Source organism: Centruroides sculpturatus, unplaced genomic scaffold (assembly GCF_000671375.1).
Source record: "Centruroides sculpturatus isolate CEXI.00-Female unplaced genomic scaffold, Cexi_2.0 scaffold8, whole genome shotgun sequence".
In the NCBI taxonomy this organism is placed as follows: domain Eukaryota; kingdom Metazoa; phylum Arthropoda; class Arachnida; order Scorpiones; family Buthidae; genus Centruroides; species Centruroides sculpturatus.
Window position 1 is genome coordinate 1,351,369 of NW_019384535.1, and position 23,754 is coordinate 1,375,122.

The 23,754-nt window shown below is 34.1% G+C and overlaps 1 protein-coding gene and 1 pseudogene across 2 annotated transcripts in view; both read right to left on the reverse strand.

The window, feature by feature from the left end:
• The window catches only part of LOC111623201 (probable ATP-dependent RNA helicase pitchoune), a 65,177-nt gene that overhangs the window by 32,486 nt on the left and 8,937 nt on the right, over window positions 1–23,754 (reverse strand). The window contains exon 4 of one of the 2 annotated variants that reach the window (XM_023365697.1): window positions 16,212–16,383. In XM_023365697.1, coding sequence (XP_023221465.1) covers window positions 16,212–16,383 — 172 coding nt within the window. Of the gene's footprint in view, window positions 1–15,531; window positions 15,750–16,211; window positions 16,384–23,754 lie in introns of those variants that run through there. The other variant, XM_023365696.1, reaches the window with a different exon arrangement.
• LOC111623204 lies at window positions 7,291–8,536 on the reverse strand (annotated as a pseudogene).

The following is a 23,754-nucleotide window of genomic DNA, read 5'->3' on the forward strand; positions in this document are numbered from 1 at the left end:
CCAGTATGTAAATTAGGTACCGTAAGTCTAATACAGTACTGTAATTTTATACATTTCTTGTGAAAGAAACATTTCTTATTAATGACGATTAAAATTATTTATATTAATGATGTCTCCAAAGTTCAACAAAGTTTTCGCAGAAAAATAACATCAGAAATCGCAGCCGCAGTTTGCTGCGCTGTTCCGTGACGAAAACAAGCTTGAGCAACGGTGATGTCGAATGGTGCACACTCGGTAAGTAATCCTACAATTTTTTGTTTATAGCATAGTTTATATGGATTATTTCCAAAAAAAATATATGTATTTTGGAAATGTTGAGTCGGATTAGTCTAGAATCAATTAATTTTATGGAAGAAAACCTTTCAAACAGCCATAGTCCATAAACTTCATATGTGTCAGGCTGTTATTCCTACAAAATTGATTCATAAAGAACGAAACATATCTACCGTCTTATAGGGGGATCGACTGTATTACATTACAGCCAATCTTACCTGTTTTCACAGAATGCAAGAATTAGGTTCCCCTGTTTCCAGACTAATAAGAAAATTTTTAGATGGGTCTAAAATTATGTTCAATTTAATGCAAAAAACCGCATCTGTGCCTGTAAATCTTGCATGTTGCTTTCTCTTAACACTTCCATTGTTGAAGCCTTAATCCTGTCTCTTTCCCCGCGGGGGGTCGTCAAAAAATCCCTTGTTAATGTGCTTTCTTGTGACATACCCTAACTGTGTACCAAATTTCAAGTTTCAACTCTGCTGAAATGCTCGTATACACACGTGCCATCTATCATAGGATAAATGTACTATGCCAGAAACCTTCGTAGGAGTGTATTAAACAACTTCCCAAAGTTTCATGGCAATCAGATAAATGGTATAGTAATGCATGAAGGACAGACAGCATACGTTCATTTTTATATATATAGATAGATTATTTGTGGAAATTATTTCCATTTTGTAATATGTTATTATATTATCTGCACTCAAATCTTTACTTAACATTCTGCTAAATGGACTATTGTTAGATATCAATGTTAAAATAATTCTCTTGTACTGTACATTAAATACATACTTTAGTTGTAAAATATCACAAAAATTATATATTTTTAAATTTATTTTCCTCTCTGTTTTTGTAATACTCATTGTTTGTTTTCACATTCTATAACTGGAACATTAAAGGAGCTGAAGATGATGTTGGACCAAAAATGTTTATCAATTAAAGTTATTTACTGGAATTTTAAGGTTTTAAAAGTGTATAATTTATTGTTTATATATACCTAGTTTTGAGTAGAAGAAAAAAAAACACTAAACATAATTAGGCATTATAACAACAAAATGCATGGCATAGACTGATCAGATCAAATGCTTTATTATTATTATTTAGCACTAGCAAAGAATGTCCAGCACTGCCCAGGAACTCAGGGAGAGTGTTGAGTTGTCATTGTTATAAGGCAGCATATATTTCCCGCAGGATGGCAGAGAGTAATTATGCAAAATTTGGTCCAAATCAATCAAAGGGTTTGGAAATTTATGGGAATAAAATCAGGGATAAGGAGTGAGGGACCAAGTTTTTAAGAAGCATATATTTTTGGAGAATTGTAAAGATTAACTATGCAAAATTTGGTCCAAATCAATAAAAAAATTTGGGAGTTTGGGGTTAGGATAATTTAATTCTAGAATAAGTCATTCTAAAAAGATTTATAGGCCTATAGGTCTTAGATTTTATTTATTACAGTACAAATAGAAAAGCATGATTAATGAACCATGGGTTCTAATGCTTCACCAAGCATTCACACAATTAAGTATTTGATGCTTTAGAAACAATGTTGGCATGGTTTAGAAATGCAATTTTTCAACTCTTATGATGATTCTGCTTGATTGTCAAACCAGGATTTACGTTTTTGATATAATTATGATTGTATATTTTACTTAAAATCAGACTGTATAAATTGTATAAACACTGTATAATATCTCTATGATTATTTTATTACTCTTGATTGAATTTTCAAATGATTTATAGTTATTTAATTAATATGTCCAATTCATAAAGAAGAAAGTTTGTTAGTTTGTTCTTTATATATTTCAACATAGTTTGAGCAAATGCCATGAAGCTTTTGATTTTGATTTCAATCAAATGAACTTCAACCATCACTTGTAACAGTTCCTCTTTCTATCTGACCAGTAAGATGGTGGCATTCAAATAGGAAAATTATTTAATACAATGCTACCAATGAGCACAAAATCTTTTTATATGGGCTTTCAATGATGCCGAGTTTAAATATTTTGTCCTTAGTAGATTTTTGTTCTTTTTATTCTACTTTATTAAATTTTTTTTTGTGTAATTTATTTAACACTATATGATAAACATGACAATAGTAAGTTAAAATAAAAATTTAACATGGTTTTCACTTTAATATTTGTTGTTTTTATTTTTTTGCCGAAGCAACACCACTAGTATTAACTCTTATTATTTACAATAAGGAATCTATATATATAAAACTCAAAGGTGACTGACATAGTGATCTATCAACGCACAGCCCAAACCACTGGACGGATCGGGCTGAAATTTGGCATGCAGGTAGATGTTATGACGTAGGCATCCGCTAAGAAAGGATTTTGATCAATTCTACCCCCAAGGGGATAAAATAGGGGATGAAAGTTTGTATGANGAAGATCGATCAAACTTTCTGGTGGTAGCTCACTGTACAGCGTCAATGAAACTGCAATCAATCAGTAATCAACTAAAGCTGCTTAGCAGGATTTAAGACAAACCATAGGTGACATAATTACTCATTGAGATAACTGCTACACAGACTTTTTCACCTAGCGTGATGCATTATTTCTAAACTTACTTCTGTCGTACATATTGGAGGACAATATAACAGAGATTATTTTTAGATAAGGCCGGATATATTTCGTCGAGGATTTTTTAATCTATTTAATTTACAGTTTATCCGTAAAATATAAAATTAATATTTTTATATAAGGAATTATACAAAAATTGCAATACATAAGGATAGGAATGAAAATGCTGGATTGGGCTGCAGAAAGCAATAGTGCATGGCTTGATGTTATGTTATACTTGAATATCAATTGCTATGTTTAAATTTTCAAACAGTTTGTTTCCAAAATGATTTATTAGCCAAAATTATGATTTGAGAAACAATCTACAATACTTCTAATATTCAAATATTAAAAAATTTTTTATGAAANTCGGATAATCGATGCTCTACTGTATATACAAATCTTCATGTTAAAAACTAATGTTAACAGATCAATACACAGCAAACAGTATTTCTGTATTACAGAGTGAAGATATTCTTTAGCTGTATTCTGTCATTTATCACATCATAAAATTTCTCTATACACAACATTTTTGATAAAAAAATTATTATTATTTGGAATCAATTTGCCTTGTTCTGATGTTTTCAGTATCTTGATTTTCACATTGGTTGCTCTCCTTACTCTAGAAAAAGCAACGTAAAGTTGTCCATGTCCAAAAAACAGGTTCAGACAAAAAAATTCCAACCTTGTCAAGGGTCTGTCCTTGTGACTTATTGATGGTCATTTCAAACGAAGCCTTGACAGGAAACTGTCTTCGTTTCAGGGTGAATGGGTAATTAGAACCATAATTTGTTAAATCAATTTGTGGTATAAGGACTATCTGTCCCAATCCAGACCCAGTAAGCACTTCAGCTTCGATGACATGATCTCTTAAACTCATCACGACTAATCAAGTTCCATTACATAATCCCCCCTTTGTGTTAAGGTTCCTCAGCAGCATTATGATGGTGCCAACCTTCAAGTGGAATTCATGAGGGGTAATCCAGATGCACGTTCACTGTTCAGGTACTCAATTGGGTAATTCAATCGTTCCTGGTGATCATCAGTTTGTAGTTCATCATAGCTGTAATAAGTTTTTTCCCCGTGCTCATGAAAAAGTCTCAAAACTTCATCATTGATTCTGTCAACGTCAGCATTTTTTGGGCAAAGTATAGCCCTATTTTTAATTATTGGTATCATATCAGGAGTTATTTGCTCACCAAATATCTCCTTCATCAAACCACCTTCACAAAGAAATTCAGGGGGAACCTCGACAGTGTGTTCAAGTTCAAGAAAATTCCCCAAAGTGCTGTTTCCCAATTTCAACAGCCATTCACTATATTTAGGGTCCTGTGATCTCATATTGGTATGCAATGTGAGTTTCTTAAAGTAGCTCCAAGAATCGCAATACTTAAGTCCAGACCGGACAATCGCTGGTCACATTGCATGTGGGAGAATGTTTAACCATTGCCGAAAGTTACCTCCAAGTAACATTACCTTACCACCAAATGAAATTTGATGTCCAGTTACCTCTCTTAAAATTCTGTCAATGGCATTCATAACTTGGCTTGATGCCAAGGCGCATTCATCCACGATAAGCAAGTTCGCTACTCTAACATCTTCCATCTTTCGACTCCAAACTTAGGTTTGAAATGGATGTCTCATTGACTTCTAATGGTAACTTAAACAGAGAATGGTAGGTTCTACCTCCACTGAGCAAGTTTGCCGCAATTCCGGTCGATGCTGTGGGAATGACAATTTCATTCCTTGCTCGAAAGTAATGAAGAAGAGTTTGATACAAATATGTCTTCCCACTTCCTCCGGGACCATCCAAGAAAAAACATTTAGGGTAGATCGCTACATCATTCACAGCGTTGATTATCGTTGTGAATGCTTGTCGTTGGTCATCATTCAAAGATCTGATCATCTCATCTGCGGCCTCCTGCTCAATGTCTGAATCATAGATAATTTGATTCATACTTTGCAAAACATAGCCCACATCAGGTAAATTGAAATTGCAGAGTGAATGACCAAGAAGAGTCAGGGTATCTTTTATATCCTTAAGTGCATACTCGGCACATCTTTGATATTCACCCTGTTTGAGATTTCGCTCATAGCAAATGTCCTCTGTCAAGTACTGTAAATTATCATTCCATAACTTAAAAGTATCTGAGGGAAGACCATAAGCACAGATATAGGCAAACATTTGCCTAAGCTGGAATGGCATTGTATAAACAATGGCATCATGAATTGTGTCTTGCCAAATTGTGTCATCCAAAAGATATCCCTTGCACTTTGCAGCCTCTCAAAAGGTACCTACCTGAATGGACTCATTGTTCACCACAATTGTTTGTAAATGTTGAAAATATGTCACTGCCTTTACATGACATAAAAGTAATCGAAGATAGTATTTTTCTGGGTCTTTAATACATTCACCATTCTCCCAATCACTCTCTCTCCTCCTGTTTGTCTCCTTTCCCACTTTGCAGTCATATCCTTCCAAATGAAGTGTTTGGGTATTTCGGAATAAGTAAAGTCATGCGCAGTTTCATCTACTACATCAACTTAAACCATCCTGCTCATTTTGTATCTTTCCTCTGAGCTTGATGTGCAGCCATCTGTTCATTTCCCTGTTGAAAGTACACTATGTGTTGATTTCGCAGATGTACTGGTAGTCTATAGATAGTGTGCGACTAATCATGCATCTTGAATCTAAAAATTCAATAAATCGCTTCTGGTGCATTCACATATCGTGAGTCCACATACTCCTTTGTCTCATCTCTTTCGTTCTTCTCAGTAACACAAAGGTTTGCACAATCATGACCTTTGTATACATACTTGTGTGAAAGCCGAATTTATTGGAATAAATTGTTAAATATTTTTTTCTTGTAAGAGGAACAGTTTAGAGAAATAAACAACGACCCAACATATAAAAAGAACATAAAATTTTTTCCCACAAACTTAATTCCGTGTTGAGGATGATACATCAAATGTGTCACCTGGAATCTACGAAAAGACAAAAGAAAACCTCTATTGGTCAGTAGTGAAAAAACAGTCCTAATAAGGCATATGATACCCCCTTTATAAAAGGGAGGGGTCGATGCGTAAGAGTCAGTCTCCAGAGTTTGGTGTGAACTGTGGATTACGTACACGGATTAGCCACTACTATTCTAATCGCCGCCGTTCGAAAGAACTTTGTGTCATATCGGACCCAACTTTCAACGTTCGAAAAAACTTTGTGCCACATCGACTCGAAGACTAACGACTATTCGATAACTTAAATCAAGGTATTTATCCTCGCGCAAAATACATGTGAGCTCTCTCTCTCTCATGAATACGGGTAATCGGGAAGAAAATAGATATGTTAACTGAATCGATTGTATATAGCTAATTCGAACAATAAACGGACATTATGTATAGATTATGTAGAGTGTAATTCCTCTGATTCTCTCTTTACGCCTCCATCCCGGCACTAAAAGTCCACAAACGCAACCGTTCGCGTAACCAAAATTAACGGCCAATAAATTTTTTCTGTGTCTGTTACAAGACACAGTGGTGTCATCCTGACAGGGCGCCAAAGTGGTGCCGACCCTGCGGTCACACTTGTATAAGTACTTCACACTCTTTACTGATGAACAGATCTCCACATTTATATGACAATTATATGTTAGTAATAAGTATGGATTGTAAGGAACAACCCAGCTATTATCTATCAACTTCCCATTCACCTCAACAGATCCTTGATTCCGTCATCTGTAATATAGATATCCATCCAAATTTCCAAGCGTAGCATCACAGGACTTTGGGAACTTCTTCATGCAATCACTGTCAACCATGCAGGGACTTGAAGGGTTTCACATAGTCCATGGATCGAATGTTTCATGATTATTTCAAAAAGTTGTGGCAAAGTCTCTTTATCTGGAATCTCTGCTTTCATGATTTTATCAATATCTTCAGGAGTGGTAATTTTTTCATCCTTATCTAAGATGATCAGAATATGTGCATTGGAAGACCTCTCTTCTGAAACTCAATTACATGCACATGCCCAACAACCTTCCCAAATAATGACTTACACTTATTTGTGATGTCATCAAGAAGTTGTTTAAAGTGAAATACTTGCACAACCAAGTCAGGTCTGAATTCAGCTTTTTCCCAAGGTTTGAAGTTTTCAGTTATTTCTTTCCATTTTGGGTTGCAAGTCATTGTTACAAATAAATCAGGCTTCCCATACTTTGTGACAATGGCCATAACATCTTGGTAGTACTGCTGCATGTTTCGTACTCCACCCTGGAAACTTGAAGGCAGTATAACTGCTTTTCTTATCAGGTTATTACTCCCATGAACTTCCTCATCCTGTTCCATCGCATCCATTAAACCATTATATTTCTCTGATCTCAATGTTGACTGATTATTTTTCACCCAGTTCAAGTCGTTCGCCTCAGCTCTCACATAAGCATCCACCATGTATTGTTGTGTCAATTTTTCCACACTCAATATCGGATTAAATTCATCATATTGAGGAGATAATCTGTAAGAGAAATATTAATTCATACTTATTCTTTCTATTGTCTGTGCTCCATTCTTCTTTACTCTTGCAATTGTGGCTGTCCATCCGTTGTCTCCTCCAGGAAACAGTATGGGGTATGTCAATGCATCCAGCTTTTCGTGTAGTATACTTACTCGTTGTATCCTTCCATTTGGGTTTAGAGAATCAGGTCTGAGATGTATAATTATATCTCTTTGAAATGGAGGCTCTCCATCTTTTGTCTGGAAGACAATTGCCACCTCATTTCCAGTTGGACTATTGTATCTTCTCTTGTCATTTTTTTTTATCATGGACAATGGCTAATGCCAATTTAGTTGGTTCACTTCCTTCATTCTCTGCCTTCTCAATTGCTTCTCTCTCAACCTCATGTAACATCTTGAGGGCTTGTGCTATTGAATTGTTTTGCATTACCTCTCCAATTATCTTTATGATATTTTCATTACAATCTTTATTTTCAGAGAGATTCATGCGATGCTGTGCTGCTTCATCTGAATCAAGAATGTAAATTTGGGCAAACTTCCTCTATTCTTGCTCATTCGGGTGAAGTGTTCCAGTTCGGTGTACTATCTGTCCACACACTTGAAAGCAGTAGAGTCCATTTCCAGCTGGTGGCTTCACATTGGCACCTGTAGATGCAAATGCGAATGAACTATTGTAAGATCGAATACATTTCATAAAATGTTTGCTCTCAGGACCTTCACCAGTCAAGAGGCACCGAAATGTTTCAGGATAAGGCTTATACTTAGGCAGTTGTACTTGCCCCTTCTGGCAACATCTTGAGAATTGATCATGATGATTAGATGTCTTCTCCCCCTCAAAGTTAAGTGATAGGCAATGTTTACAAACAATATCCATTGGCCCAAGATAATTCTGTGGAAAATCGAACTCATTGTTTTCAGCATTCACTGAGACATTCTTAAATGCTAGGCGTGCGTTTTTCTCTGCATCTGTTTAACGCTGGCATCTATCATATTGCTGCTGTTCAGTTTCATTGGCTTGTCGCTGTCGGCGTGACTCTAATCTAGCTGATCGTTGTTCGTGAGATTCATTTTGTCTTCTATGTCGTCTTGCTTCTGTATCCCTGTGCAACATTGCAGATCTCAGTTCATCAATTTCATTCTGCAAGCTTTCACATGTTGATTGTGTTATCCTCTGTAATCTTTTCTGTGCACATCTCTCCCTTTGTCTCGCAGCAGCGGCAGCTTTACGTTCCTCCACAGTGGCGTATTTCTTTGGTGGTGCCATGAAATGTTTCTATTATTAAAATATTACCTATATAATTTTCAAAACTATTTCAAACCTTATCATCTTATTGTAGTGGTTCAAACCTATCCATTTTTTCGTTATTCGCCCCCAAGTGAACATTACAGGCATTCCGTGACAATAATAAATTCCTATTACAAATATACTGAATTATTTATATTGGGTATACCATTATATTGAACAAATAATAATTTATTGGCCAAATGAATAGTAATAATTTAAATTGTTAATTTGAATGTTTGAAATATGACACACGATAGGGGTGCCTCTAGTGCCCATTTTTGGCATATCGTTACGCAGACAGATACCCAGAGCCGTAACTAGCCATTCCTGTGCTCTGTGCAAGAATTTGCATTTAGGCCCCTTAACTTATTTGGTTTTAGGAAAATACATTACAATAGATTTTTAATAAGATTTATTTTAATTGAATTTTTCTGGCTTTCATTTCAGNCGTTACGCAGACAGATACCCAGAGCCGTAACTAGCCATTCCTGTGCTCTGTGCAAGAATTTGCATTTAGGCCCCTTAACTTATTTGGTTTTAGGAAAATACATTACAATAGATTTTTAATAAGATTTATTTTAATTGAATTTTTCTGGCTTTCATTTCAGCAAATTCATTAATTACAGCATCATAATTAATATCTTCAACTATATTGTATTCTACTAAAATAATAGAAATATTGGATGATAATCGTTCTTGTCCGATAGTTGATCTTAAATAATTTTTTATTAAGTTTAACTCGCTAAAACTTCTCACGCATGAAGCAATAAAAACGGGAAGAGTTAGAAATATTCGGAGAGCGACATTGATATTTGGGTAAGACTCAATTAAACCAAAATCACGAAGAGCCTGTAGAATATTAAGNGTTGATCTTAAATAATTTTTTATTAAGTTTAACTCGCTAAAACTTCTCACGCATGAAGCAATAAAAACGGGAAGAGTTAGAAATATTCGGAGAGCAACATTGATATTTGGGTAAGACTCAATTAAACCAAAATCACGAAGAGCCTGTAGAATATTAAGCGGATATGCAGTTTCTATAAATTTTGTATGAATCGTTACTTCAAAATTAAAACTTTCAATTTCACTTGTGAATTTGTACTTTTTTAAATCTTTGCTATATTTAGTAGCGAGAACCGCAGCCGATTCTTTTAAATCAGCAACAATCGTGTATTGTAAAGATGAGCCACAGAGAAAGCAAAAATCGTCACAGAGAGTTTTCATTTTTTCGTAACGCCAATCTACTTGACACAATAGAGTGTCGAGAACACTGTAAATTTGTATTTTAAATAATTTTTCGGATGTCAAGTTACTTCCTTCATCTGGTGTTTTATTTATTTCCATTATCTTAACTCTTTTTTTTTCGTTTATTAGGAAATCACTTTTCTATACTTTTTGGTTTTTTTTTAAGAATATGATCAATAAAAGCATATGTTAATATTGTTGGCCATAAAGCTATATTATTTATTACTTCCATGTATCTATATATATCAAAGGGTTTTTTGGACTATTTCTATCTTCTGCGTTTTCGCAATAATTTTTTTCAGTAGTTTAGGGCCCTACGCGCCCGCATAGTTCGCTTATCGCTTAATCCGCCATTCGGGTATACACCACATATGCATACTACTAAAACAAAAAAATTGATGTCAGAATTTCTGCAGGCCTCTTACAACATCAAGACTAAGATTTTATTCGGAAATTACCATTTTCAATTTAGTAATTTAAAAAAAATCCTCGGACAGATTTATTTTTGTTACAAAATGTTTCCATTACAGATTTCTAGCTCTGCACACTGTAGAAAAATCTAGAAATACAGTTTTGTATATCAAAATAATATTAGTAATTGCCAGAAAGCTCTATAAAGTAGAGAAAAATCTGTAAATTTGAAAACTATAAACATAAGTTTAAATTTCTCAAAAAATAAAATAAAAAATATCAAAAGTTGCTACTTTTGGTTGATTTATCTGAGATCTCTGCTACCTCGCTACGTCCCTCTAAAAGTCATCACAGTTGGGAACACTGGTGAGCAGACTTCTACGGTCTAACTAAGGCGAAATGTAATCGCCAAACCCGCACTGTAGAAAGATGGAAAAATTTAAAATTATAATTTCTTGTGAACAGCAGTTTGGGCCCCCCTTCCAAGTGGGCCCTGTGCAGGTGCACCTGTTGCACCTGCCTAGTTACGGATCTGCAGATACCCATTGAATGGGTTATGTGAGGGTCAAAAGGGGTAAAGAATTTTGTGAATAAAATGGTCAGTTAAAGAGGAAACTGGAAACTTTGGATAGAGTGATATTTCGAACTTCACCAAGATTTTATCTACAAAAATGGATGAAACAGCAGAATTTTGAAAGGAAGCTGATTTCCTTTCCAAATTCTGAGGAAGCTGATTTCCTTTCCCAGGCGAACTGGTGAAGAGCTGATAAGGTTGCACACAGGATGTAAGAGAGAATAAAAAGGGCCGTTTTCGTGCCATTCGGGGAGCAGTCCAATTCGAGCAGTAGACGGATTGAGAAGTGTCCTGCCATATGCTACATACAAGATCTCCGAAGCAGTCCAGAAAGTAGGAAACTACTATACTAGGGAGAATACTTAAGAAGTCATACATACGACTTACAACGTGGATATACTGAAGTATAACATACGAGAAGATAATCGGAAGGAAAGATAACTGAATAACCCCAATAGAAAATACAAGAAGAGGTATACATAAGGAAGGAAGGTGATCTTCATGCCGATACAGAAGCTACAGAAGGTAATACAAGCTCTGAATAGATTGATGTAAACTCTCTCACGCGAGGTTAGAAATAAGATAGTTTAAGTTAGAGTTAGAGATAGGTTAGATCCATCTTTGTATATTCATTATTATTTGATTTATTAAATATTTACTTGTTTACATAATGACTTGGTTTTTGTTGAACATCCATTTATATTTAAGTTCCCATGTTTCTTCGATCTCCGAGATTTGGGGATAACGCGTGTTAATCCGCGTGTAAAACAACTGATTAACTGGTGTCTAGGAATCCTGATCTAGGAATATTAGAGAGGATATAGACTTTGCCATCTATATCCTCTCTAATATTAAAAAGCCCTCCCGGTCAAAATCCTGATTAGGATCGGATCTCTCGATCTGAAACTCAGAGAACAGATTTCGGTTCATCTGAGCCCGTAAGAGGTATAGGATCAACCCTATACCCTTGGCTAATCTCACAGTTATTTATATAGATGTCCCATTTATCTTTTAGAGTCAGCGTTTTCTGCTTTCATTTTGAACTTGTGCTCGCCATTGAACTGAACTTTCTAAACGAATTAAATAAAAGTTCGGCACTAAAACCTTACACACAAAACACATACAAAAACCCTATTCCAACTGTTTGAACAGAACTGCTCATGTAAAACACACAAAATGTGTGTCATCGTGTAAGAATTGGGTGGGGAGATTCATGTCGTGACATGCTTCTGTGCAAGCAGACACACAACGGGGACGGGGACTACAGTGACCTTGACGGGAGGTGCTCGAATTACTGAGCATGTCGAATTACAAAATGTCAGACTATCAAGGGACAATTGTACTTTTAATTTTAATCATAAGTTACAAGATATAAAAAATATAGTAAACCAGTAATTTTACAGATATGTATGTAATTAAGAGTATTAATTTCATACTATATGATCAGAAAGTTTTGAGAAACATTAGCTTAACCTGTCCTGTGTTGTTCCTGAGTATTCTCGTGTTGACCTCAGTTGATCTAATCTGTTGTCCCCAAATATATTTATTTCTGCATCAGAACATTTTTTTAACATTATATGTTGCTACTTGTACAGAATTCCAAAATTAGTGACTCATACCAAAAGAATCGTTATATTATCTAGTTTTCGCTCAGCAGGATATTACAATAGAAACAGTTGTTTACAAGAAATCACAAAGGAAAGTAGACCATTGGTTTGTCTCTGTTTTGACATGGCAACGGCTGGGAGAAATAGCGCTCTGAATAAGTCAGAAATGATCAAATATTTATTTAATTTAGGTTCCAATGAGTATGAATTTTCAGACAGCAATAATGAATATATACAAAATGAAAGTGTAAGTGATGGTAGTAGTGATATTGATCATGAAATACCAACTACAAGTGGATACAGAAGCCGATCACGTGGTTGTGCTCGAGAAAATAATAATGCAAAACGTCTGCGATTTAGTAGTGATGATGGTTGGATCTGTACAAACTTCAGAAGCCCTCAAGTAAACAGTTTCACACTACAAGCAGGAATCCAATGTAATTTACAGTGTAATGCTACACCATTTGACTGCTTTAATGTATTTTTCGGTGATGAACTTGTGGACAAGATTGTTGAAGAAATGAACAGGTACAGTGATAGTTTGATAAACTGTGACAATTTATGGGAAAATAGCCATATAAAAACTGGAAACTGACAACAAATCCAGAAATTAGAGAATTATTAGGACTTATTATGGCCACAAATATCAAATAAATTCACTATCTATCACACCGGAACTACTACAAAAAATCGACACACTTGAACCAATTACGGTGTGATCATGCAAAAGATCGGAAAACAAACGTTTTCGAACCCCTTCTGGGTTCTGCTTCAGGTTCTAATCAGCTTCTAAAGACGTTCGATGTCCGTTATAAGTAGAAATTCGATCGTTCATGTCGTTTAAAGCTTGAAATTTAAGTTGTAGGTTCGAATGGATTCACGTAATCCAAGTCGCGCATGCGCGATTGGTTACCCGTCATAGTTTGATGGGCGAATTAGAGCGTGTTGTGAATTAACTCCTGCCAGGCCATCGATAACAGCATCTCCTCTTTAAAATTCAGGTGTGTCGATTTTTTGCCACAAATATCATTAGAAAACTGCACCTATGTATGTACTTTACAATTGAAGATGTTTTTTCTACACCATTTTTTGAGTGCAATGTCAAGCAACCACTTTCTACTTTTATTGTCATGTTTGCATTTTACAGACAATGATCAAGCCTCAGGTGGTGATGATAAACTGAATAAATTATGCAATGTTATCGATCATTTTCACCACAGGTTCAAATATGCTTACATCCCAGATGAAAATGTGTGTGTAGACAAAAGTTTTATGTTATGGAAAGGCAGACTGGGATTTAGACAGTATATACCAAGCAAGTGTGCTCGTTTTGGCATAAAAAGCTTGAAATTTGTGAGTCATGAACAGGATATGTTTGGGACTTCTTAGTTTACACGAGAGCTACAACAGAATATGAAAATTTTGAAGATGGGCAAGATGAGAAAGTTGTGCTTACCTTATTAAAACCATTGCTTGGGGTAAGAATCACAAGGTTTTTTAGACAGGTTTTTGACCTCACCAACATTAGCAAAAATGCTTCTGGATAAACAAACATATGTATGCAGAACTGTGAGCAAAAATCGAATTGGAATGCCACACAATTTTCCTGATCGTAAATTGAAGGAAAGGGAATTTATGACCTGTCAGAAAGATGGATTGTCTGAGTTTTGTTGGAAAGATAAAAGGGATGTGACAATTCTAAGTATGATGAGTAACAACAAATTCTGATTCTGGTAACTGTAACAGATCAGGAGATACAATAATGAAGCCAAATTGAGTTTTAGAATATAATCGAAATATGGGTGGAATTGATCTGTGTGATGGAGTGATACACAATTATCCATAGATGAGAAAAACAGTGAAATAGTATAAAAAAGTGTTTTTCCATATGCTGAATATTGCACTACAAATGCTTGTGTTTTGTATCACCAACATAAAAAAAAAAGAAAAAAGATATCATTTCTTGATTTTCATATGTCTGTTATTAGAGAAGTGATGGAAAAGTTTCACACAAGCAGACACACAGCCTGCCACAGTAAACCGTCACACGAAAATCCGTTATGTTTATCTAATGGCATTTTCCTAGTTTTATACCAGCAACAGAAAAAAAAAACATCCAACCAGAGTTTGTAAAGTCTGTTCAGCAAACAAAAAGCAAGTAGAATCACATTATCAGTGTGAACAATGTTCCATTCCACTATGCATTGTTCCTTGTTTTGAGATTTATCACACTAAAACTAACTTCTGAAAAAATATTTTGTTTTTACATTTCCTTATATATCTATTTTGTGTGTTTGGGCCAGCAGACAATATTTATTTTATTATTATTTTTCTTTAAATAAAAGCAATTGAGAAGGGGTGCTCCTCTCTCCACGCGCCTTTTTACAAAAATGGTTGTTAGCGTTCGTTAGGCCAACGTGCTTTTGCTATGTGCCTGATCTTGGTTTTGTGTTATTACAGGGCTGTACCCTGCATCTATGTATTCCTTTGTTCAACTTTATTTTGTGAATCAACAAAATAAATTCACCAACTATTGCTGAGTGTTTGTTGCGTTAATTTATAGTCTCCTTTGTAATTAAAGCAATTTGGAATGATACAATAGCCACAATTATTATTTTTCTAAAATGTGTGATTGTGTTAAGCTAAACATTGAAAAAATTCAACATGGAATGACACACAACAGAGAAATTATTCAACATCGGATAGGCTAAAAGTTGATTCAATCACAGTCTGCCAATTACAAATTGCTAAATAATTATGTTATTTAATTATTAATTAATTCTGTAATAATTATGAAATTGTGAAATTAGAACATTGAATTACTTAAGTAATTGGCTCAACAAGCTAAAAGTTTCTGATACGAATGAGTGATAGCATTAGTTGTAAAATTTATCAGTAACAAGTAAAATATTTATGCAAATCAAAATTCAAGCAAACAATCACACTAAAAATAGTAATTTTTTTTATTCAAAACTCAAACATTACTATTTATGGTGTGATTGTTTGCTTAATAATTAAAATATTTGCATTCAAAGTTAAATAAAAGTTTAGATTTGAACTTACTTTCCTTCCAATAAATTTGGAATTGTTAGTGCTTGAATTTCTGTCATATTTACAAAACCCATATCTTTAATTCCTTTAAGAGTATTTTCACTGACTTTATCTTTTAAAGATTCAAAAGATGCATCTCCAAGAAATTTCTTAGGTTCTTCTACATTTAAGTTTTCACTTTCATCTGTAAAGTCAATTTTTAAAAAAGAACATTTTTGTAACTAATTTTTGTAAATAATGTACTATTAATTTTTATACTATTCATGAACTTGAAGTGTATAATTCATTGATATATTCAAAAATCCCATTTCTTAGTATCTAGATAATGCCAGATCACAAGTCTCTCATCANATCACAGTCTGCCAATTACAAATTGCTAAATAATTATGTTATTTAATTATTAATTAATTCTGTAATAATTATGAAATTGTGAAATTAGAACATTGAATTACTTAAGTAATTGGCTCAACAAGCTAAAAGTTTCTGATACGAATGAGTGATAGCATTAGTTGTAAAATTTATCAGTAACAAGTAAAATATTTATGCAAATCAAAATTCAAGCAAACAATCACACTAAAAATAGTAATTTTTTTTATTCAAAACTCAAACATTACTATTTATGGTGTGATTGTTTGCTTAATAATTAAAATATTTGCATTCAAAGTTAAATAAAAGTTTAGATTTGAACTTACTTTCCTTCCAATAAATTTGGAATTGTTAGTGCTTGAATTTCTGTCATATTTACAAAACCCATATCTTTAATTCCTTTAAGAGTATTTTCACTGACTTTATCTTTTAAAGATTCAAAAGATGCATCTCCAAGAAATTTCTTAGGTTCTTCTACATTTAAGTTTTCACTTTCATCTGTAAAGTCAATTTTTAAAAAAGAACATTTTTGTAACTAATTTTTGTAAATAATGTACTATTAATTTTTATACTATTCATGAACTTGAAGTGTATAATTCATTGATATATTCAAAAATCCCATTTCTTAGTATCTAGATAATGCCAGATCACAAGTCTCTCATCACCAGAGATTCAACATATAGAACTTCTGCCTTTGACCAGCTAGGTCACTTGATCTGTAGAGGTCACCAAATAGAACATGTGTAAATAGATATTTCATATCGATGAAATGTTGCATATGAGCATCAAGAGATCTAATCTAAAACATTGCTGACTTGCATGCAAGCATGGATCTTATGAGAGCCTACGGCTTTGGGGTAACGGATTTTGATGATCTTTGGTGTAGAGGTAGTACACCATGTGAGTGTACTACCTGTAAAATACTAAAGTGCAATACTCAAATATAATCGAGAAAGTCGAACTTAAAGTTTTGTTAGCACTTTATATATAAATTATACGTATTTCTATTCGAGCGTCCTGTGGCAGAGTGGTAACGAGTCTGATTCATAAGCTTGAGTTCTCGGGTTCGATTCTCGCGTATAATTTTTTTTTTAATTCATAAATACTTATAATGTATTTATTTATTTACTCATTCATTTATTTCTTATTATTTATTTATTTTAATTTAATTTCTACTATTCCAAGTCTAATATTTTTATACTTTTGTTGACAATAACGGCGCATTCTTGACACCTATGTGTCAACTTTCCCATCTAATTGTTATCACTAACGGTGACCGATCTAATTCTCACTAGGAGCGTTTTTTCTATCGGAGTTCTTTTTCACTCACTCTTTAACAGTTCGTTTCTAAATTTCGACACGAATAGACGTATTTGTGTAGTAAAACTTATTTTGAAAAATTATTTTATAATCGAAAAATGTCGTCAAGAGAAGCAAGTTCTTCACGTTGTGACGAAAAAACTGTTGATGATACCTTTTAAAAAAGCAGCATTTATTTGTTGTTCTTGGTGTAGACAGAATTTTTGTTTTGAATGTTTTTATCATAAGTATCATTCACGATCATGTACATCTGACAATGATATGTAATTATATAATATTGCTTCAATAAATTATATTCGTTTTTCTTGGTTATATTTGAGTTTTGCACTTTACAAGTTAGTATTTTACATCACTGTATAAAGAGTTATCATCAACAGTTTTTTCGTCACAACGTGAAGAACTTGCTTCTCTTGACGACATTTTTTGATTATAAAATAATTTTTCAAAATAAGTTTTACTACACAAATACGTCTATTCGTGTCGAAATTTAGAAACGAACTGTTAAAGAGTGAGTGAAAAAGAACTCCGATAGAAAAAACGCTCCTAGTGAGAATTAGATCGGTCACCGTTAGTGATAACAATTAGATGGGAAAGTTGACACATAGGTGTCAAGAATGCGCCGTTATTGTCAACAAAAGTATAAAAATATTAGACTTGGAATAGTAGAAATTAAATTAAAATAAATAAATAATAAGAAATAAATGAATGAGTAAATAAATAAATACATTATAAGTATTTATGAATTAAAAAAAAAATTATACGCGAGAATCGAACCCGAGAACTCAAGCTTATGAATCAGACTCGTTACCACTCTGCCACAGGACGCTCGAATAGAAATACGTATAATTTATATATAAAGTGCTAACAAAACTTTAAGTTCGATTTTCTCGATTATATTTGAGTATTGCACTTTAGTATTTTACAGGTAGTACACTCACATGGTGTACTACCTCTACACCAAAGATCATCAAAATCCGTTACCCCAAAGCCGTAGGCTCTCCTTGTTAGTGAAACATTCATTCTGTAAGACATTTGGTAACAGGAGGACCAACATGTTGCTGCCTATCTTGGAGAATTTGATCTTTTCATCAATAACCAGTGGTCACATGTTCTTCCAAATATGTACCAAATATCTGCAACTTTAGTGGGCATTGCCTTTTCATGACCATGTATATTTTAAAGATGTCTGATAGTTCTTAGAAGGAAAAACTTGCATCCTCATATCAACCATCAAATATTTATCACAGTGATTTGTAATAAAATGGAACTTGTGTACACTACCTGTAACTAAGGTATACCATACTTTATAAAATCTTTAGTGAATCATCTTACTTTTAAAATGATATAATTAAAAAAAAGAATAAAACAAAAACAAATCTCATTTATACATATTTAATCATTAACTATAATTTAACTTCTTATTTTTAAAAAACTGAAGTATTTCAAACTTTATGGGCACAACTGCAGACGTGAATGACACTGTTGAAACCTTAACAGAACTGTAGCATTTGTCCATAGGAGAAAAAAGCCACCTCCACACACGACCCTTTACGAGATATAGCCTCCAAAATCAGCTTACTTCCAGGGCACAATCAGGAGTCACATTGCACACTGCTAAGACTATCACTAGAAATAGATAAATAAATAAAACTCACGCCAAAATTGTATAACTTCTTGATAAAAAGCACTGAGTTCAGCATTAATACGATTTTTCTTATTATTGTATTAACGCTGAACTCAGTGCTTTTTATCAAGAAGCTAAGACTATCACATTGAACTATTCGGCTCAGGCAATCACACCGACCTCGAGTAGCCCACTCAACCGTCTGTGGAGNGCACTGAGTTCAGCATTAATACGATTTTTCTTATTATTGTATTAACGCTGAACTCAGTGCTTTTTATCAAGAAGCTAAGACTATCACATTGAACTATTCGGCTCAGGCAATCACACCGACCTCGAGTAGCCCACTCGACCGTCCGTGGAGTATTTGATGTTATAGTTTTATGAGGGATGTGGAGGCTCATCTCTACACAAGCTACGAGGTGCAAGCAATGGCAAGCACTATTCTACATAGTTTCCTATGTACAATATGCTTGTTATAATAGCAAGCCTATTCTACACACTCACCTTGACCGACAGCACGGAGAATATGCCATAGTATTTGTTCTAGATTAGGGTTTCTCAAACGAGATCCTGGGATCCTGGTTGTTTTTTTAACCCAGGAAATCCCGCAAATTTCTTAAAAATTCACTTTTTTCTTATTTTGTGTTAAGGTTGAGGAAATTTTGCAAATAGAAAGCATAATTAACTCGTAAACTGTCAGAATACATTTGTATTTATTAATTTTAAACCTACTTATTAGTTTTGTTTTAAATTTTTCCTTGTTATGGCACGTCACAAATGATCAATAATCACTATGTAGCTTATTTGTGGCGGGACTTTGAAAATTCTTTACTTGTTGGAACCTGTAATATCTGGAATAATTGTGCCTACGCTGTTTTAATTTTTAACAATGCCCGGTAGCTTCGATAACTGCATAATGCCAGGTTGTGCAAATTGGGCAAGAATACAAATGAGTAGGAAGTCTGCGAGTATGAAGTTTTTCTTCATAAACCCGATTATTAAAGCCAAACGAATTGCCAAATTATCGGGCTATAAGCTTGATTCTGCTATTAAAGCGGCCGAAGTAGGCAAATCGAGAATACTAGAGAGTGAAAGAAGTACTACAATCTCAAAAACGAACTCAAAATCTTCGAGGTTAAGGGTGAGAAAACACATAACATCTGTCTTCTCTTAAATGCATTAAAGACGATTCCACTAACATCAATTAAATCGGAAAGAGCATTCTTGGTAGCGGGACTTTTCATTACTAAAATAAGAATCGGATTGAGTAATCGGAGTATTGACCGTCTTTGCTTTTTAAAATCTTATTATAAAAATTCACATTAATATTTTGTATTACGTTTTATTTAAAAAACAAAAATTACCTTTTAAATTAGAAGTTTGTGAATAAGTTTATTTTTTTTAAATTTTCAACTCAATTCAAAGCATTTTGTTGTTGTTGTATGCAGTTTCCAGCAAACTTTAATAAATTTTTTCTATTTGTGAAAATTTCTACATAATTAAAGGTAATTTTTAATTTACATTTTATACAGCATTATTAATATGATTTTGGATGTTGCAGAATGCATTAAATTACAGTAGAACCTCAATTATCCGGACAAATTGGGAATGAAGGTAGTCTGGATAAGGAAAAATCCGGATAATCGAAACAAATACTTTAATTTGTCTTTTAATGATAATACAACACGTTTTCTTTTCGATGACATATCGGTAATATTAAAAGTAAATACTGTATTTAAATCGTGATCAAATTTTCAAGAAACAAACGTTCGTATTGAATTTGGACTACTACTGACCAACGCTAACAGACTACCTATTGTTTAAAAGGCCCTCTGGTGGCGCAAGAAGACGGATTTTATAAAATAAAAAGCAGTTGAAACTGCATTTTTATGAATAAAAGTTTGACAAACTATTTATCGTTTTATGATGAGTAAAATTTTTTCATTGCGTTCGCGGCTTTTAAGTAATGCATAAACCTTCGAAACGCGAGGCATAGACGGTGGCCCACGTTGCCCATGCCTTACACTGCCCTTGGTCACAGAAATGATGTAATTTGAAAATAAATTATTTATAAATACGTATGTCAAGTTATATTTCTATTACTACACAAAATATATTTAAGAGTTTATGGTCACTGTGCTGGGTGAGATGTTGAAACAACAAAAAAAAAGTTATGCATTCCATCACATACATAAACAGTATCGTAATTCGCCAAGTGCAAATCAGCAAATTCGTAAGATTTTTGTTTATTTTGAACAATCCAGATAATCGAGGTTCTACTGTACTTTCAAAAATGAAAAATAATTATATCATTTGATTTCAAGATAGTTTGTATATCTTAAAAATAATTATGTCCCAGGATCCCGGGAAACAGTTCACTTTTATCCCAGAATCCAGGGACAAGCAGAAAACCGGAAAATAAGAATACAGTTTCTCATGTTGTAGTGACCCCAACCATAAAATTATTTTCGTTGCTACTTCATAACTGTACGATTCATAACAATCATAATGTAAATATCTGATATGAAGGATTTATTTTCATTGTTACAAATTGAACATAATTAAAGCATAATGATCAGTCACAAAAACAATATGTAATTACATATTGTGAAATATTTATTTCTAATTACAAATAAATAAAATTTTGTCTTGAAGAATGGTGTAGCATGGATAACAGTCTTAATATAACACTACAGTAAACTATATTGCTACATTTTGTGACAATATGCATAAAACACCATCGTCAGTGCAAAGGTTGAGATTGCTTCTTTCTCACCAGATCAGAAATTCTTGGTGTAATCTTTGCAAGAACACAATGAAGATCATCTTCCTCAACAAGTCTACTTCTGTATTTAGACTTGATAACTAACAAGCTGGAAAACCCTGTATCACAAAGGTATGTTGTTGGAAATGGAAGAAGGTGCAACACAGTCTCAGACAGAACAGGATATGACTGCAAACACTTGATCCAGAATTTTGTAACTGGCATTGTAGAAAAATCAATTCTCGCTATATCGCTGTTAATAAGTTCAATGAATTCCTCTTGAGCTATCTCAGGAACATCTTCAACTTTGACTGCGAATGAGCGTTTGGCAAGTGCAAATGGGGTGTCAGGAAGATTAGAAAAGTACGATAAAATTTCATCTGCAAGCATATGCAAGTGTTCTTTCACAGAAATTATCATCCTAATCCTTTTATCTGGTTCAATGTCATGTTCCTCAAAGAAAGCAGATAAGGTAGGCAACATGTAAATTTTATTTTCATCCAATCTTTTTACCAAAACTGAAGTTTCATTTGGAATGATTGGATCTTTTCAGACATATTGAGGCATGTTGCATTTGGTCCTTGCAGTGATAAATTTAACTCATTCAAGATGTCAATCAAGTAAGCTATTTTCTGCAGTTCATTTTTGTCACAGAAAAGTGCTTCAAACTACGGTCTTGCTTTCCGATTAAAAAACGTGTTAAGTTCATCACAAAGCTCACACACATTGCGATTCCTACTGTAATTATTGAGGTAAAACCATACTGTAAAAAATCTTCACTACACTTTCTTTTCTTAACGTTCTTTACACTATCCACTGTCATGCAATGATCTGCTAATGAAAATAATATATAACAATAGCTTTATAGCTTTAATAATACAAAAAATGATACAAGGCATAATTCAGTCAATACAGTTCATTAAAGTTTCCTATAATTTACCATTCTCTGTGTTGTTGTTATTATTATTATTATTTTTTATATATATATATATATATATATACATATACATATATATATACTTGTTGCTATTACAAGGGGGCAATATTCACATCAACCATAGCTGAATATAAAAAGAGTGATCAGCATCCAGATTAAGTTCCTGTGGTATATTTTGCAGTAGTTGATTTTACAGTACACGATTTTACATTTATCCAGTAATTATAATTCATGAAGTGTCGTTTTACCTTCAATACTGCTGCTTTCTACACATGTGTGACTGGTCCGCATAAGTACATTATGGCACCAACTCTGTCACATACACCCGTATTTGTACGGGGTGTATGTGATGGGGTTGGCACAACGATGTCATCATTCCGGGTACAAGGATAGAGGATAGGTAGAGCACCGGTCACAGGTTCCAGATAGTGTAACGTTGATTTCACCCCGATGCTGAAAGTAGAACAGTTCCTATATTTTAGAGGATAGGTATCTCAAATTCCCAAGACCATCAGAAATACGTGTTTTCCGACGATATTAGGCGACCCCCGGGAAAGGGTCACGACCCACAGGTAGAAAACCACCATTCTAGATAAACGCCGTTTTCAGTCAGTACGAGTTAATTATTTACATTAAAAACACCGACAATCGTGCCCAAAACATAACTCGCACACAAACACGGGCACAATTCTAGGACAAATGTAGCAAATTGGGACTTTGACAGAGCAGTAGAGCATATCGATAGGAACAAAAAAGTCAAAGGAACCATGCCCGTAAGGACAACCCTTCGCGAGATATAGGCCCCCAAAAATGCCGCTAATTAAGCAATGCTTTCTTTGCCGCTGCCGCTCTATACTGAGCGCGCTTCTATTTCCCCATCTCTAACACATTGTAACTGACGACGGAAAAGGCCAACAAAACAGATTATACACTCACCTTTGGCAGAGTCTCCTTTTCTCGCTACCCGACGACGACTGGCCCATTTCTGATCTTGTTTAGGCGAGGCCGGGGTAAGACTGCCGGTCACCGCTGCCGCTTCCTCCTCCACAGCTATGTCCAGGAGGTCGACGACGACGAAGATGGGATCGCCCGATGTTATTCGAACAATCGCATATAATCCAGGGTTCGGGTACAAGTATCCTTCGGTAATTAATTGGTAATAATTATGTTAATTTATTAGAATAGGTTAGGTTAGGTTAGAAAGTGCGTCCCCACTGAACTGGC